At 41.8% G+C, this 19,491-nt stretch overlaps 1 protein-coding gene across 4 annotated transcripts in view; it reads left to right on the top strand.

The window, feature by feature from the left end:
• The window catches only part of AFF2 (ALF transcription elongation factor 2), a 530,167-nt gene that overhangs the window by 432,455 nt on the left and 78,221 nt on the right, over positions 1–19,491 (top strand). For all 4 annotated transcript variants that reach the window (XM_059732873.1, XM_019492849.2, XM_019492848.2 and 1 more), the window contains one exon: positions 3,083–3,120. In XM_059732873.1, the coding sequence (XP_059588856.1) occupies positions 3,083–3,120 (38 nt within the window). The remainder of the gene's footprint in view (positions 1–3,082; positions 3,121–19,491) is intronic.

The raw sequence follows: 19,491 nt of genomic DNA, 5'->3' as shown, positions 1-19,491 counted from the left end.
CCCGTAGTGCTTACTCAGAAGTCCTGATGTCTAAGTGTGCACGGTGCTTAGTCCTCTCCGCTCCCGGGAGGTGGCAGAATAAATGAAGTTAACATAAGAAGAGCCCAGCTGCTCCTGGATCCAGACCCAGACTCTGCTTTCCAAGAAGTGTGAGAGATACTGCACACACGTGCATGACTGTGTACATGTACTCCCCCCAACACACACCCCATTACTGCTTTGCTTCTTAACATTTGTAGTTAGTAACGTGCCATAAGGAAACAGTAGCATTAGACAGCACCACAATCTTCCCAGTCAAACAGAGCAAATGTAGCCCTCTCCCCTTTGCCAAGTATCCGTACGAGGAAAGGCCACCCCTAGTTATCCAGCGCACAACTTTGACTCTGCTCTTTAATATTCTTTACTTCTGCTATTACCAGCAAAATCTTTTATTATTTTATTTTATTATTCTTTTGATGTTTCTCTCCTCTTTGTGAAATATCTTCAGCTTCTCTAATCTTCCTTATAATCAATTGAGTTTAGTTCCCCATTTTGCACTTTCTCTATAGATAATTTTCTGCTTTAATTTTTTGCATTAAAAGAGATCTCATTATTATTTACTTCTGACTCAAACATGTTCCACTAATTCGCTCTCTCTTATCTCATACCTGTCTTCTAAATTACATACTTGGAATCAATTGTGTGTGTGTAATGGTTTTAAATAATTTGATGAGTAGCCTGCGTGTGAGATTTGGGTTAAAGTTATACACAGCTGAACGCAGAAATGTTAGACAAGCTCTGAGTTACCTGGAGCAGTCACGAGATGTGTTATGCTGCAGGCAAACAAAAGTATTGTTTCGTCACGATAAAAGAAGCTTACAGACCTTTCTTAAATAGTTTTAGTTCCTCAGGAGGAGAGGATAGACTTATCTTTAATTCAGGATGCCGCACCGAGGTCAGTGCTCCACTGACGATCCCCTCGGTTATAACACTCAGTTTTAAGCTTTTAAATATTAAACTGCCCACCACCCCCCTTTTTATGATTATTGTTAATAAGTTTATGCTGTTGCTTATATTAATTTATTTCATTATTAAAAACGAGCAACACCAGTTATTTCACAGTGTGCTTTTTGCCTCTGAACCTGTGCACATCAAATCAGTAGAGTGTGAATATGGATGTTGGAAGGTGTCTCTGGAATATAGAAAGGCTCACACCGTCTAAGTGATGAGGCAAGGGAGATGCACAGAGATTTCTTAAGAAGACGGAGTTTGGGTATGCAACCAGAAATGTAGCAAATCCTGAATTTTGAGTCCTTCAATTAGTGACCCAGCCATCATTTTGCCCTTGTTCTCTTGTATTTCAGTTACCTGTGCCCTCATCATTTTCATTTCAATATCTAAACAGAAAAATAATACTTGCATGCCCTCAACCAATCACATCAAATGTAATTCAGCTGTAAAAGAAACAGCATCAACATCCCTCTTCACAAAACTATGACAGAACTACTGCTTCTCCCGTGTCACCAACCTCAATGCCATCTCTCCAACGAAAACCCATTGTTTTTCATGTCGTGGGATTAAACCCGCAGTTTCCAACTGATATGAATGAAAGCGCACGTGCCAAAATCCTGGGAAGAAAGTATGCAACATTTCTGGCCCTGCAGAAACATCTCGTAAGGAAGACAGCACTCACAAGCTTTTTAGCCCATTTTTGCAGGGTCCGTAAGTTCATTTCAGAGGTTAGGCAGTTTAGTTAGAAGGATCTAATCCTTTGAGGGCTTAGCTAACATTTGGCACGCCACCAGCATTGGTAGTTTTTACTCAAAAATCCATTTTTTTTCTGTTCCTTAGTGAACCGAAGGTTACCTTTTCTCACCGAACCTGCTAACCCCTGTACACAGTCGCCAGCCCTTCTCATTTTATTTGGTTTCCTAAAATCCATTAATATGCAATTAAGCACCAGTGCTTTGTTTGGTGGAATGGGCTTATGGTTGTGTCACCTTGAATCTGCCTCTCTCTACTCCAGAAAATGTAATCTCCCTAGTCATTTGAATAGGTTCCCACATTTAAATCTGTAATAGCCTAGTTTTGCACACACTAAGAAAGGATCCGACAACGCCAGCTTGGTCTTGAAGTCACATTTCCAGCCCCTTTGTATTAAAATATTATTTACGTAGTCTGTGAAAGTCGGAGGGAATGCAGGCTTGGTTCAGATTACATAATTACGCCAGAGAAGTGTGTGTGTGTGTGTGTGTGTGTGTGTGTGTATATATATATATATATATATATATATAAAATCACCATTAAAATCTCAAACAGCTTAAACAGTTTGATAGACTCTAGCCATTCTGCCATCAGTGCCCCCAGCTGTGTTGCTTAGCAACATTTTAATTCAAGAAGAATCGAAGGAGATGAAATCCCCGTGGAGAGGGAAACAGAAATAAGAGGGCCGTTGACAGATGATCTGAGTTGTTTCTTCTAATATACTGTGAAGATCACTGGCTCTTTTCATGAATGATAAATGGACTGTACACAGATCAATGGGTTCAGCAATAAACTGGAACCAGGCTCCATGTCTGAGGCGGTACAGGCCGAGAGGCCCCGAGATTTACTCATTTAGATGATTTGGAGTGTGTTTTCTCAAAGGTTTCACAAGAGGAAATTGATCTGAACATTTGGTCATCCCTTGCCCTTTTCTGTTGTTGGCTAATAAAAATTGTTTTGGAAATAGAATCCGTTCGTGCCTTTATTTTTTTCCTGTTGTTCTTGTTCTAGGTGTAGGCAGCAAGGTTATGACAATATGACCGGACCTCAAGATGGAAAATACAGAACTCGTTCTGAATGAACATCTCCTAAACACTTGCAGCCATTAAAAGTAAAGCCCGTAGAGATCTCAGTGATAGAGTATTTTAAGACTTATAACATTCATGCCGTGAAAGAGTTTAGCCATTGCCATATTTACTCTGGTGCCTATTTAACTATGACTGCCTGCTTTGGTTTGCTCATTCCCTTCCTGTAGTTTTTGGGGGTTTTTTAGTTTGGCTCCAGGAAAAATTGTGCTTAGTAATGTTGCTTAATTTTCTTTTTCCTCTTCTATTTATAGGCTGCCGAAAAGACAAAACCAAGGAACATTCCTGTAAAGTAAGTTACTTTTATATCCGTTAGAAATTCAGCTTTAATGAACTTCATGCAAAGAACCACAAAAAAGGCCTGCTGTCGGCAATAAAATAAACACGGGATCTCAAGTCCCTCCATAATCGTAGCCATGAAAACGTCCCCTGTTCAGCAAGGACAGGTTTTGATTTGTCATGTGTTCCTAATGATTGTATGCCCCGAGTTTCATCCCGTTTACATAAATTAATATGTGCCCTCTATGAATAGCTGCCAAATAATATCATAATCATATTCAATATGTAGTCCTCCTAGCCTTGGGGGGATTGCACATGTTAGAAAGATTACATTTCTTAATTGCAATCCTTGGGAAGGTCTGACAGAGGGGGAAATAACTGAGAGTGTGCCAAATCATTTCTAGACACATGGGAATATTTTGCACCTATGTATCAGGGCTTTGCCATCCTGTTGAATAAGAGCGTTCTCTTTTTCTGTCCCTCTCTCTCGTACACGCACACATATGCATACCAAAATGTTTCTGCTTCTTGCAGTTGCAATATATGATGGGTGAGCAAGTTACCAGAGACCAATTTCCAGAGCATTTTATGAGATTTTCTTAAATCTTAAGGCACTAGTCAGAACGTTCTGCACTCTCGTTGAATTAAGAAAGTTGCTATAAAGATACCCTAGTTCTCGGGGAAAAAAAGAGGTTTTCAATTAAGGGTAATAACAATCAGTAGTTGCTTTTCTCAGCTTAAACAACATACACTCCAGCTTCAGTGCTCTCCAGTGACAAAAGCAGATGATCCCTGTATTTTGACTAAGTCCCTAGGAGTTGTATGATCCGGTCGTAGCCAATGAAAATTCTCTTATTTTCATAGTACTTTGCTGATTATGAGGGCTTTTGGAAAACAGAATGACCTTATTCCAAGCGGCTGTTGGATTTCTAGAGACAAGCTCTGGAAGCGCTCATGAATGGCTGTGCTTTGGGATAGAACGAGACGCCTTCGGCCCTGAGTCTCTCTTACGTGCCACCTGGAATAGTAATTTAGCAAGTGCAAAATTTGTGTGAACACTGATCAGAAGAGGTATACAATGTGTGAGGCAGCCTCTGTTTATGTTTAATTTCATCTGATGAAAATAAAGAATAGATACTAAGGGGGACTCGATCACTAAGGCGGCATCGTCCAGTTCATCGTAAATTGAAATGCATCCCAAACTGGATTGAAAGTCCATGCTATCTAATGGTCATATGATAGATTGTGTAATGGAAGTCAGTGAGTTCAGCTGCCGTGGGATCAGGGAAAGGATCGCGAGGCTCCCACATGATATAATTATTAATTCATTAATTTATAAAAAAGATACTACGCCGGAGCTTCTGCTGGTATCAGTGGGACAACGTCACTGAGTGGTACTGCTCCAGTTTACCCTAGCAGAGAATCAGACCCTTCCTTAATGAAGTATGTTACTGTGATGTACAAACTACTCCTTGAAACTATTTCTTTCCATGTTCTAAATTAAATCACTGCTTTCCAGGACCTGAAAAATATAGCAACATTTTGGGATGGAAAAAGGCCAGATGGCCAGTCTAGCTCTCTCCACCTACATGTGTATATCTCACCCTGTCATGTTTTCCCCAACTGCTTGTTTAACTTGCCTTTGAATATGTTCATGGCTGCAGCTTCAATTAGTACCCTAGGGAGTCCATTATACATATTAATTACACTCCGCATATAGAAGAGCTCGAAGATCTGCCTAGTATTTTTCAATGAAACGTTAGTCCTTAACGTACCTGTATATGGCAGTGTTTTTGCCCTAAAACAGTACCTCTGAGGGCAAGAATAAAAATGGTGTCCTTAAGATAACTGTAATAGATATAGGTTGTATTAGTATAAGCGTGGCAGCTACACTTAGCACAGCAGAGACTTGTCTAGCTTTTAATGCTGTCGCTTCTGTAGCTTTCAAATGTCAAAGAGAATTTCACTTGAATTTTAATGTTCTTCAGCTACACAAAATAAAGTTAGTAGCTTCCATTCTCACAAGGGCTGAAAGCTGTGCAGCTTCCTTCTACCATATGTGACTTATCACATACATTTTTAAGAACACATTTCTGTTATTAAGACATATGTGATAGTACACTTCTTCAAATGTGAATTGCTTTTGGCTAAAAGCCATGCACTAATAAGTTGGGTTGAATCTAACTGCGGTTGACATCTGTTGCGCTATATGTGTGTGTATATATATATATATAAAAATTGTGTGTGTGTATATATATATATATACACACATACATACATACATACATATGTATGTATATGTGTATGTTTATGTATGTGTATATATATGTTTAGGTATGTGTGTGTATAAACACACATATATATACATACATACATATACATACACATATACATAGATATGTATGTATGTATGTATATATAAAGTGTGTGTGTGTGTGTGTGTGTGTGTATAAAATATAAAAAGTATGGGTGTATACATATACCTATACCTATATATAGCTATAGGTATATACACATATATAATACTATACTATATATATATATGCAGCTGTATGTATATGAATGTATGTAAAAAATATTTCCCGTTGTCATTAGTGTAAAAAAATTTCCCTGATTTTATATTTTACAGACATCATTTCTATTTCCCAGAACCAGATTCAGAAATCATTCATTTTTAAATATCACATTTTAAGAATGTCTAAGATTGAGGCCTGGTATTTGGTGTTTAGGAGATTTGTGATGAAGAATTGCCAGGAAGTTATGTGCTTCTTTATAGTCACTTGCATTATCGATGTTGTTCTTTTCATATTCAGTAACATGGGCACCACTGGTAGAATTCAGAAGCATTTTTTACGCAGTAAAACATGGATCAATGTGGAAGTTGGCTGCCCCCATAAATTCTACCACATCCATTTCATGTTCTTGATCTTTCTGAGAGAAGCAACAGACCCCCTTCCCTCCTTCCGCCTCCCACCCTGAAGTCTGATAGGCATGTCAAGGTTCTTGCTTGTGTTCAGAGGCGTTTAACAAACTGGAGTGAACACCTTCAGTGGCTAAGTGTGCGCAGGTGGTAGCCATGTTTAGTCCACTGGAATATTTTCTCCCTCTTGAATAGCCTACAAGAAGCTTTCAGTCAGGCATGTTGCATACAGAAAAGTGCTGTGTGGAAGCAGAGTACATCAAGAGGAACTCATCTTTATGCATTCGTAGCATCATCCAGCACCTTTCTATAAATAAGCATACTGAAAATATATGAAAAGAAGCCACTGTGCCTGCATAATTGATTTTTTTTTTCCAGTGGAAACAGTGTAGCTACTGTTTAAAACACCAAAAATGCCTCTTTTATCTAGACCAGTTATCCACATGGCCATATTAATGTAATATTTGAGCACCTCTCAGTGTTGAATATACTCATCTTTCAATAGGAAAAGGACTGTTTTTGCCATTTAAACAAATATAGAGGCTGTGTCACTCATCCAGTCTTACAAATAAAGCCAGTATCCTAAAAACTGTATGAGGCATAAAAGGTCTCTGTAACATCTTCCTTTTAAGAATCTTTTAAGTTCCAAAACTCGTGGCGCTCCAGAGTGGTCCCTAAGCACTGGAAGAGGGCCAATGTTGTGCCCATCTTCAAGAAGGGGAAGAGGGAGGACCCAGGTAACTATAGGCCAATTAGCCTAACTTCTATCCCAGGGAAAATCCTGGAAAAAATCATTAAGGAGTCTATCTGTGACAGGCTTGCAGAAGGTAGGATTCTGAATGACAGCCAGCATGGCTTCATCATGGGCAGATCTTGTCTTACCAACCTCATATGCTTTTACGATCAGGTAACTTGCCACCTGGTTAAGAGAGAAGAGGTTGACATTGTATACCTTGACTTCCAAAAAGCCTTTGATCTGGTATCCCACGATGTGCTCATGAGAAAATCAGAGGATTGTGGGCTTAACTGCGAGACAGCTAGATGGGTAGGAAGCTGGCTGCGGGAAAGGACCTAGAGAGTCCTAATGGATCTGTGTCGTCTTGGCGAAGTGGGCAGCAGTGTCCCACAGGGGTCAGTGCTTGGTCCAGTACTTTTCAACATCTTTATTAGTGATTTGGATGTGGGGGTGAAGAGCTCACTGGCCAAGTTCGCAGACAACACCAAGTTATGGGGAAGTGTGGTCACACTCGAAGATAGGTTGCAGACCAAGACAGGCTGGCAAGTTGGGAAGACCGGAACCAAATGAAGTTCAGTGTTGTGAAATGTAAAGTGCTCCATCTGGGGACGAGCAACCCTCAACACACCTACAGGCGCGGCAGCACCAAACTGACCAGCCCCACGAACAAAAGGGACCTGGGGGTAATAATAGACCACTGTATGAACGTGAGCTGGCAGCCCAATGCTGTTGCCAGCAGGGCAAATAATACTCTGGCATGCATCAGTCGGTGCATCTCCAGCAAAACCAAGGAACTGATTCTTCTGCTTTACTCAGCACTGGTGAGACCCCAGCTGGCGCACTGCATCCAGTTCTCGGCACTGCACTTTAACAAGGATGTGGGAAAGCTTGAGCGAGTCCAGAGAAGAGCCACCCGTCTGATCAGAGACTTGTTCAGCAAGCTATATGAGAAAAGGCTGAAGGACCTGGGACTCTTCAGCCTGAAAAAGAGAAGGCTGAGAGGGGACTTGATAGCAGCTTACCAGTACATCAGGGGAGTACATCAAGGCTCGGTGAACAACTGTTCACCAGGGCATCCAAGGGGAAAACTAGGAGTAGTGGCTAGAAAATCCTGGAAGGCTGTTTCAGGCTCAACATTAGGAAAAACTTCTTCATAGTCAGGGTGTCCAGACTGTGGAATAAGCTCCCTCCAGAGATGGTGCAATCACCTACCCTGGAAATCTTCAAAAGGAGACTGGACGGTCACCTTGCTGGGGGCACCTGACCCCAGCTTTCTTTCCTGCCTGGTGCAGGGGGCTGGACCTGATAATCTTCCAAGGTCCCTTCAAGCCTTACAATCTATGAATCGCAAAGTATTTAACAAATGCCAATGCACTAAAACTCATTCCATCCTTGTTGAATATGCAGGTGTTGGCATCCCAATATTCGGATGCGGAAACAAGAACCACAGCAGCTTAAGTGACTTTTCCAAAGTCGATGGATGATTTCTAGTTTTAAAAGGAGGTTATTCAAGAACCTTTGTTAAATTGGGATACATTCACAGCAGATAGGGTTCTGGTTTATGTGCTGTGCTAGGATGAAGGAGGATGCTCTGGAGGATCCTACTAACAATCAGCAGGGTTTATTATGACTCCAAGCCCAGCTTGCCCAATGGTCAAGATGGAGGTTCTGTTTGGAGAGCTTGCTTCCAGATTAATTTGTGGCCCACTCCAATGCAAGGAGGATATTCCAGATTGTAGAGCAATTCTTGGTCAAGTCACCTGTCTTGGTTCAAGAGATTCCCTTACTAAAGGAAAAGGAGCCTGCCAAGTAAAAACTGATAGCCTGCTAACCTGGTGGGTCCCCAGAGATCCATGCATGATCTGTGTAGCAGTCCGCCTTTCTCTTATAAGATGGCTGTGATAGAAAGGATTTCCATCGCCAGCACCACTTAAAGCAAGATCATTTCCGTGCTGGCAATTCTATAGTGAGGTAATGTAGACCCAAGTCTAAGCTCTGTGAGGTTGAAGAGGTGAGGATGGACAGCTTTTTATTCCTTCCACATGGAAGGGTGAAGTCAGCATCCATTACTGCCCCTCTTCCCATGGATTGGGTATGATCTTACCCTAAGCAAGCACTTCAGAATATGATAGAGATTTCTGGGACAATGTGGGCATATGAAGAGGTCACCTGGCTAAGGTTTCTTGTTGAAAGCTACAGATAGAAGTTTTTGTAAAAGATAAACTAAGATTATGAAATAAAAAATGTAAGCTTATCATGGAAAGCCACACATTACCATAACCCATTACCATACAGTATGGTAGCCAGATCATTTCAATGAATATTTCCCCCAGGTTAGAAAGTCTTGCATTTGTCTTTGACTTCTTTCTGTGTTCTTTATCCTAACCCTTCTGTGGTCCAATTATAAATCTTCAATTGAAAGCCAGCAAAGAAACTTTTCCCTAAACACTTGCATAAATTCAATTATGTTCTAATCTTAATGTTGTCCAGATACTCAGGCTTACGATACATGCAGTGCTAAGGTCCCATTGCTTTCAAAGGTTTCATGTATTTTCAAAATCGGTTGCTTTCCATCCTTACCAAGCCCTGCTTGAGCTTGTTAATCAAAAAGCTGGTGGTCTTTATTGTTCTTTCTTGTCCACAAAAGTTCATGTTCTAATGTCAAGGTGTCTGACTTCTTGGTGTGATTTTCTTTTCCAACCAATACACCATAATGCAAATTGCAGTACAGTAAAATGTGATCTGTAGGCGTATTAACTGGCCTCTCATTTGCCAATGCAGTGATATATTGTGTAGTCCTTTCATATTCTCTTACATATGGCATGGGAGTGGCTGTGGACTACACTTAAAAAATATTTTTGTTTTACCAGTTGACATAGCACCTCCTGTTTTCCCCCAAACAGACCTAACAGAACATGGGAAGGGTCTGAGCTCTTGGCAAGTCAGGCAGAGCTAGTACATTTTCCAATTGACTCACAAAGGTGAAGGGCAAGCAGGTCAGGCTCACTGGTTCAGTTAGTGAACACTGTATTTAGAGTTTCTTGGTAACCAGAAACAGATCTTTGTGCACCAGTATAGACCAATGGGCTGTGCTTTGCTCAGTTGACTCAGGCACACAGCAACCAATATGGGTCGAAGAACAATGGTACCTACATTTATAGATTGCTGAGCTCTTGCACTAAAGGAAGTTCCTGTCCTTTATTTAACAAAAATGAAAAAGGAAGAAAAAGGCAAACAATGTTCAGAATAAAATAGTTTTCCATTTAGCAACCACAGAGCGGGAAATGGGCCAAGTGCTATTGTTATAGTAGGTCTAATAGAAGCAGGTTCCTAAAAAAAACAAACCATTTTTAGGAAATTTATAATCAGGCAATTAAAAAGTAAAAAGATACCAGAATCACTCACCTTTCCAGTAAAGTTTTGGAGTAGTTGGCTCAGCCCTACTGTTACTTTGAGTTTCCTGCTTTTATTCTTTAGACTCTACTCCCATCTAGTTACTAAATTGGCAAATGCCAATACAATCCCTAAGCTGTCTGCCCACATTCATCTCTTTAAGAATCCATTCTTAAAATATTTAAGGATATTTTACATCCAGCATGTGAAGGTGCTCAGATCCCCAGTAATAAAAACTCAAACAAGATGCAGTGGCTTAGCAATTAGAGAAAGAGATCAGTAGACCGTGGTCCTGCTGGTTAGTCTGTTTAGAGCCAAAGAACCTAGGAAGTGCCGATGGGCCATCTAGCCCAGTATCCTGTCTCCAAGCGTGACAGGAATGGATGTTTTAGAAGAGCATATGAGCAGCATATATCTAGAGTGGCCTAGTCCTTGTTGCATACCCTCCCTGGCATCTGCCATCATTGGTTTCAAGAAACACCTCAACAGGGACTGAGTCCTAGCAATAGCCTGCAGGTCTATCTTCACCACTTTCACAATGTTCTCCAAGAGGGATGCTCCCAAGCCCACTCCACCCACCCATTTGCAATGACACAAGCCAAACCTGGAGATGGGGCAGTGAAGTTACTCTAGAGGCATCTCATCCTGCTGCTGTCAACCATATGAGAGCCACTGTCTTAAGGGTAGCTACAGAGAGACCCGCCAAAGTGGCCTCACTACATTTTCAGGATACACACATGCTTCATGTGAACAGGAGCGGGCAGGCAGGGTGTGCAGGGAGCATTCCTTCCCAAGACCACCGTGAAATGGGACATCTCTTTGAAAACTGTTCCAGCCAGTATCAGCATGTTCATGAACTCATCAAGCTATACAAAAGAAAAGGACAAGTAGGTAAACTGCTTGAAACAAGTAGTCAAGGCACTACTCGTGCACTTCGATCCAAGCCTCTCTTACACACTCCACTCATTACAGAACGGGACCCAACTCATTTCTTCATGAAAAGCAACATGGTCTCCTCTTGGTTTCTGGGGGCTTGCACAGAGGGGGTGGCAGTTTTCATCAGCGGAGTGTGAACTCCGAAAATGTTGCAAAGGATTATTTTACTCTTACAAGTTAAAGGTTAGCATTGGGAATGGATTATGAGACGCTACTTTTAAACTGTTTGCAAAGAAATGCACATATTAAATCCTTTTTGATTATCTCATGCTAATCCCCAAATACTGATTTTTATGTAAATTTTGACTCTGGCAAAGCTCCTACAATTCAGCAATCCCCATGTGGCTTTATCTGAGCTCGATTGTTCCTTTAGATCTTTTTTCCTCCTTGCGGTACCTTTTGCTTTAGTCCAAAGTCATTGTGGCAGTTGAAAGATATAGCACTTCCGACATAAAATATTAACTCGATGTAATATTTTACCTTTATTTTCAGAATTTGTTCCTCTGGCATATCTTGTTAGATATATTTTTATCAGTCCAAAATGTAACCACAATAGGGCTATTTTTATATCTAGGCAAATGATGCATGATTACGGCTGGCAGGACCCAAAACAGTAAATCAGTCCTGTTCCAACCACAAGATGTATTCAAAGTCTGTAGCCTGTGGTAATAAGTTATAATTTAGTTGACTAGCATTTTGTTTGGACTTAAAACTGTACAAATGAGTCACACTGGCTAAGACCCGAAATATAAAACAGTTTGCACTTTACTAAGGTTTTCAGCTACCAGCACAACAGGTACCTAGAGAGAGCACGCATTTTTCAGATGAACGCAATGAATTTTTATAGTGAAATACTTCCGACTTGATTGCATAATTTATAGTTGCTGGTTAAATTACCTCACGTCTTGTGTAGTGCACAGTATTTGCTTACAAGACAATGAGATGAACAGAGTCTGAGAGCTCATTCATCTAATCTGTTTTGAATCTGATCTCATATCATCAATACTGAACACTGTTAGCCTTATTCAGCTACAAGGAGACCTGCAGCTCCCAGCCTGTGGGATATTAGATAGTAGCATCCAGGCTCCCAGCTAGAGCATCCAGGCTAGTGGCTAGAGCTGGATGCAGTTTTTTGGTCAGATATTTTATTTACCGAAAAATGTCAATTTGGTTAGATAGCAACTACCCATGGATTCAAGGCATTGAATTATTTTGGCCAATAAAATAAAATAAACCCTTAAAAAAAAATTCTAGAGTCTAAATGTTTCATTTTTGTACATTTTTAAATAAAAATGGTTTAATTACTCCTTTTGAAACTTTTTTCAAGATTAAACTTAATGTTAAAAAAAAGGTTTTTTAAAAAGAAACCCAAACAAACCAAAAAGGTCTCATTTCCAGTCAAATGAAACAGTTAATTCCACCTGAGATGTGTTTTTCCCCCAATCCTCTTCCCTTTCCTCCCCCAAAGAGGATGGGAGGTCACTTCACGTGAACGTGGGTTGGTTTTTTTTCAGTTTGGTTTCATCCAGTGGGCTTAAAAATTAGTTATTTCTACAAATCTACTAGTAACCAGGAGAGGCCAAGGGCAGGGTAGTGAAACATCTTATGGACTAATTGAATCAGAGCTACATGAACTTTTGTGAGCAAGGCTCACTTCATTAGATGCTCTCACAGTCTTGCTGATCACATTGCAAATAGACAGGGTTTGGTCTAGCACCTTAGTAACAAATTAGTATTCAGTCCTATAAGGCACAATGGGCCCTAAATTCCAAAAGATCTATTCAGAGCCAACCCTAGGCAGGTGCGGGGCCTGGAGCAAATCAGCCATGCGGGGCGCCCTTAATACTGCGCGGGGCCGTGGTACCCCCGCAAATGGTGGGGGAGAAGGATCTCCATTCTTCTTCCATGGCGCGGGGCTGAGGCTACAGCTCCAGCCAGGCCCGGAGGGAGGGGCCGCAGCTGCTCCACCCAGCTCCGCAGGGCACCCAAAGCACTGAGCCCGGGACAGTCACCCCGATTCACCCTACCCTACGGATGGCCCTGGATATATAGCTCTGTCCTGAAACTATTTACCGAGTTGTGGGCTTGCTACCGTGAGTGGTACTGGTTTCAGTGGAACTGCCCAGGGTAGTACCCAACACCTTTTGTCTTTCAAATGCTCACACTAGGAAGTGCTACTCGCTAGTTTAGATAGGTAGGTGGGCAAAGAGCTAGAACAGAACATGTATACTTAGGGCAGCTGGTATAAATGCTGGCCAAGATTATTATATTTAAATTACTTATGCTTAATTTGAGCACCGTTGTTCATTGCTGCAGTAAATCACAGATGTTTTCCATCTACCTGTATTTTTTTTCCCCCAAAACACATGCTAAAAAACAGTGGTTTTGCATTCAGTTAAAAGTCTTAAACAAAACAACCAATACCAAATTGCTGAAGAGAGGGCCAGATCCCCAGCTGGTGTAAGCAGTGTAGCTGACTGACAGCCAGCTAAGGATCCAGCCTTTCCAGGGCACACTCCTCCTCTCCTGCCAGTCCTTTCCCCTTCAGAGCACCACTGGCTAAGCAATTAGTCTGATCTGAGCGATTCCTGATTTACACCAGAAGGAGAGAGAGAGGCAGATCAATTTTCATGGCTGCTGCTGGGTTGTGGCATATTTAATTCTTTTCCTATGAATACACTGAAGTGTTTCAGAGTAAAAATGGCCTTCAATGTCATAGCATTTTATGTGTCCATGAGCCAAGTGCCTGTTATGCAGCAAATGCAACCTACTTTGGCAGTAATTTAAGTGACTCAAAAGAAAACCTAGATCAATTCCATGCACCTATTTTTCAGTGCAAATAAAAAAAATAATCTTTTTGATACTAAATGAGAGACACGGCAAAAAAAAAAATTCCCAGTCATTTAGGATCGATGAATACAAAAGAAAGGCAAAAACTAGATAATGTTTCAGGAAATAACACTGCTACAAGGTTAATTTTGCCTAGTACAACATTTCCTAGTATTGAATTGCCTGATATACTCCCTCAGGGATTGCTCCTGCGCTTGCAATAATCGAGGCTGATTTTATTGGAAAATCACCTCTGGATGAGAGGCATACTCTAGAGGAAACTTTGTATGGGTACAAATAGGTTTTTGGTGCCAGTGCCATGTTGCCCGGGCCAGCACAGTTATAGTTCCCAATCTGTCTGTGCATTCAAGCAGCAAATTCATTAGCAACCCTTCTGGCAGGATAGAAAAATAGACATATTAGGGAAATTTACTTTGAATTGTTTTCGGGACTTGTTGGATAACAGTTCAGTAATCGAATTGCGTCTCCTAACAAGAGCATTAAATATTTTTATTAATAGTGGCAGGGAGGCTGCAGATATTACTTTAAGGGTGGTTAGTGCAAACCACTTTTACATAATACTATATGACTAGCAAAGATCAGGGATGAAAGAAGGGATTAGCATATGAGGGGCGGGAGCGGGGGGTGCTTGTGATGTCGAAGCTGATTTTACTTTCTGTTGTGTGTTGAGGTCTTATTGAGTCATGTAACTCTCACATTACAGATGTAATGCTTATTCAAGTATTGCCTCATCCATCAGACCCTGCCAGCTTGTTGGCTCTTTAATTATAGAAGTGGGCTATATCTTGACAGCACTGTGCACTAACTAAGGGACCTACGTTCAGATATACACACTGGCTTCCAGGCCCTGTCAAGTGGAAACCGAGCATATTGTAAACAGAGCGCATTTAGCCTCCAGCTGGGAGGAGGGACACCCAGAGAACCCATGCAGGAGGGCTCTCGCCTGACCTTGAAATGACTTTGCCTGCATAGAGGCTGGAGAAGCATTAGGAAAAGACTGATTCGTACAGACAGGTGAGTGGGAAAGAAAATCAAAGGGATTGTCAAGCCACACGAAGGCAACAGCAACAAAAAAATCTTCATAAAGAGATCGGCGAGAGTTGTCATACTCCGGGCCGATACCAAGCCCTCAGCAATCAAGCTCCTCTGACCACACACGGACAGGAAAGGGAGAAAAGAAGCTACACTAGAAAATTTTACGTGAAATCTCTGCCTTATGCCAGTATCGCAGTGAAGCATCAAGGTGCTCTAATGCATGATGTGAATTATCCCAAGAGGGAAAAAATTAAATTAGATAAAACTCTAGGAATCAAGGTAGGCAAAAATCAGGACTGTAGAATTCATGTACGCTGTTTGCTAATTCCTCTTGCCTTGATTATTGTTATTTCACTGTGATGAGTACAGGCATCCCTACTATCAATCATAGTAAGCTATTTAGACACAGAAATAAGTGGCATATGGCTTAGCACTTTTGGGTCTAGCAATCAAGTAGCAACCTTCTGCAATGCAACTGTAGTTCAGTTCCCAATGGGCATCACTTTGATGATTAGATATATTGAGTTCCTTGTGTCATTCAAAGACAGCAGAATTTCATACAAGTTGGTGTTAGCTTCCTCTCACTTCATTTCAATTTTCAATAACCAGTGTCATCACATGTAACAGTTTCTTCATAATGGAACTTCATGTCGAATCAGATTTGTCTTCCAAGTGAAAGAGCATTGTGAGAAGTCTTGTAAAATACTGATCCCTGGGAAAAAAATTTGTAGCATAGGAAAATGGGGAGAAAATATTTTTTCAAGGGTCTTAGGTCCCTGGTCCAAGTCAAAATCACTGAAGAATACTCAGGAAAAAAAGATTTAGCATTCCACTTGGGGGTGATATTGGCACTCTGCACAGGAATGACCCAGAAGCTTGCTGGAGTCATTATTGTGCTAAGTAATAAATAGAAAATATTTGTGTACTCACAGTTTGAACTGAAGCAACCCCATTAAGAGGTAAATTATCAGCCTGTGAAGCTACAACAGAGAAGACTTCGGCCCTTAAATGTTAATCTGCCCATTTCTACCTTGGTATTTTGCCACGTTAAATATTGTTGTATTTCCATGGGCACATCTACATGTGTGCTTTAATGCACAGTAGACTATTTTACTGTGCATTAAAGCATCATGTAAAAACATGACATTACACTAATGTGCCTACATGTGTGCTTTAATGCGCAGTAGACTATTTTACTGTGCATTAAAGCATCATGTAAAAACATGACATTACACTAATGTGCAGTAAAATAGTCTACTGCACATTAAGCATCACTTTAGAACTGTGCAAATGTGCTACTGTATATTAGGGCAGCCTGATGTGCATTAATTTAATACCTCACCTTGGAGGTACTAAATTTAATGTGCATTAGAAAAGGTGCATTAATGCACATGCAGACATGCCCTGTGGAAACCACAGGCCTGCCTGAATCTAGTGGCCCATTGAGGTCTCGTGGTTAAGATGTGCCACTGTAGCCAGTTCACCCAAGGGTGTGATGAGGGTAATATGTCCAACTGCCTTTGATTTTCCAACCTGAATTAGCTGGTAACCATTTACAGGTAGGCTGGCTGGGGGGCAATGTTTGGCCCGAGTCTGGAGCAGAGCTTCATATAGCAAGATAAATTAGCCACTCCACCAATACACTGCATTGTGCTTCAGGAGCAAGGTGTGAATGCAATGGGAAGTGGAAAGCTCCACATTTGCTTCACCACATCCATAATACTCTGTCTTCCCTGATCTCTTCTTCTGTACTCCCTGCTACATGCTTTGGACTTCTTCTGTTGTATCCTGTCCTCCACATGGCCAATGTTCCCCCTTCTACCCATCAACCCTGCTTCAATGCAGACTTTTCTGCCAGCCCCTGCTGCTAGTCACCTCTCTCATGAGCTGGCATTTACACGGTTATCCTTCCTACCATTAACAACCAAGAGACTGATGTAAAGGGAAAGGCTGGAGCTCATTCCTAAAAGAGAAGTAGCAACCAGGAGACGCTGAGAAGAAGGGACAGGTTTTAAAAGCACAAAACTGGCTTTAAAAAGCCCAACTTCTTGATAGGTACATGTTCAGATATGGGGAGCTCAGGTAGTCCTAATGGAGATGCAGCAGGAAATGAAGGGGTAGCAGGTATCAAGGGAAGGAGGGAAGCTACGGAGCTAGCTAGGAGGATGTGCTCCATCCCGGGACCCCATGGGAAAAGCACAAAGGAAGCAGGGACATCACCACAGCTGGTAGGGGAAGAGGTTGCTGATAAAGCAGTGGGGAGCCAATGAAAAAAGGAGTGATCCAAGGGAAGAGGCCAGGTTTGGAAGAGAAGCTAAAGTGAGACAAGCGCTAAATCTGCCAGACAAGAAATAGATCCCAGCTCAATTAATGTCTATACAGTATGAATTCCTGTTTGACTTAATAATTAAAGGGATCTTGGTGTTGTCTAGTTTACCTACTGTCCTGGACAACTCACGTGCCTGATGGACCCTCCCTAGATCCAGCCATTGCTGGTTGGCTTTCCATTTTTTAACTTGCCACAAAAGCTGAAGGCTTCCCTATTGTCCTCTCTTTTCTGCCGGCAAGATCAAGGATAATGCTGATATTATTAGTGCAGTTGCTACCTATGGCCAGGGCCGTGGGTCACTCTTATATCAAGAGTGACCCCATATGAGAACTGCCATGCCCTGATGATGGCAGAGGTCTTCCCACATACCCCCATTCTGCTTAAACATTTGCACTGGGAACCTTATTAGGGGCACTTAGCACATGTTGTACCTGAGCTGTAGTAAGCTTTCCCAAGCTGTATTAAAAGGTAGAACATGTTCTAAGCAGCCCCATGGTAATGCTCACTACAATCTCAGCCTGGTCGGGCTATGCCCTTCACCCAGAAACCAACCCCGGCACTGGGCTCTATAGCTCACATGCCTGCCGATGAGGATGTGCCACCCCCATGCCCAGAGCCCATGACCTCCCAGCACTGCCCAGCCCAGGAGCATCTGTCCCTGGCACACCGGGGTGAGCAAGATCTCTGTTGCTGGTGGAGGGAGATGCAGGGAGCCGAGCCTAGAAGTACAGATCCATACTTGGAGCTGAGCCTGGGAGAGGGTGCCATTCCTGCCATTGTATCCATACCTGCCGCTGGATCAGTGGGGCCACAGGCAGCCTTGAATTGGCTCCAGTGTGGTGCCAGAGCTGGGACTGGCTATGAGCTGATTATTGGTCCTAGCCCTAACATCACAAGGGAGTCTTGAACTGGCCCCAGTTCTCCCCAGTCTAGAAATATTCTGCCTGTGGAAAGTCATTGACTTTGCTACAATATGATTTCACTTAGCACATGTTTTACTGCTTGAATGCATGGACGCTCACATTTTATGTGCAGTTAACATGTCCTAAGTGCAATGTGTGACATGTCCTCATGACACTCATAGAAAAGAGCATCAAATATAGTCAGAGCCTTCCATCTCTCCCACACAACTCGTGGCAGATAAATGACAGTGGAAACATTGCTTTGAAAAATAAAGTCTGCATCGTAGTGCTTTTGATGAGGTATTGCGAGCAATTCTGCAATTAGCCCAAACACCCTGGAAGAGAAGTGATTGCATACAAATGTGTCACGGCTCTCTGAGCATCACCCTTGCTGAACAGGAAGGCAGGAGGGCTCTGTGTGCCACGTAGCCAAGGCTACCCAGCCCAAGATTTTATTTCTTGGCAGTTTCCTACAATTTTGTGAAATATTTTTTAATGTGACAAAGTCACTTCAATTACACAGTCATTATAAGTTTTGCCAAGGTTGACTATGGATCGTTTTGTGTTCATTAGAGCACAAAATTAGAATTTTCATTGCAGCAACTGTAAATAGTGTCTACTCAAAGGAGGCGAGCTTTTTTTTCCCTCGTAAAATCTCAGATAAACTGGGGACCTTCATGTTATAATATTTTAATTTTTTTAAAGTGCTTTCTGTGGTACAGTTGGATTTTTTGCAACCCCCGCGCCCTGATATGTTTCTTGTGGGTTGGAGGCTGAATAAACGATTTTCTTCAAACCGATGACGTTGCTACTCGGTGCATGAACTAGCAGGTGCAGTCAACATTTTCCTTAGACTGAATATATTATTTCTCCAACTTCTTCCACATTAGCTGGTTCAGTGCCTGTTACTTTAGACCCATTCGAGTTTGGAAAAGCCATAAATGTTCTTTAGGAAGGTGTCCCTATTCAGGAAAGCGCTTAAGCATGCGCTTAAGTCCCATCGAGCCCCATTAATCATGTGCTTAAGTCATTTCCTGAGTCAGAGCCTCTGTAATAGACCCTGGCGCTGAAGATAGATTGGGCTCAATTTTGCTCCTCTTGCTGATATGAATAAGGAGGAACTGCATAAAAGGCACCAGAGTTACACACATGCACACGCCAGTGAAGATCCAGAAAAGCTGCTTGGTTGGAGGAGGGGTTTGTTTGTTCATTTGTTTTGCTCGATCTTTTCATTTGCATTTGGATTCATTTCACCTTGTCATTGCTAACTTAACTCCCGGTGC

The sequence above is a fragment of the Alligator mississippiensis genome, chromosome 8, assembly GCF_030867095.1.
Source record: "Alligator mississippiensis isolate rAllMis1 chromosome 8, rAllMis1, whole genome shotgun sequence".
In the NCBI taxonomy this organism is placed as follows: domain Eukaryota; kingdom Metazoa; phylum Chordata; order Crocodylia; family Alligatoridae; genus Alligator; species Alligator mississippiensis.
Note: the sequence above shows the minus strand (reverse complement) of the source record. Positions and strands in the feature narration are given on the sequence as shown.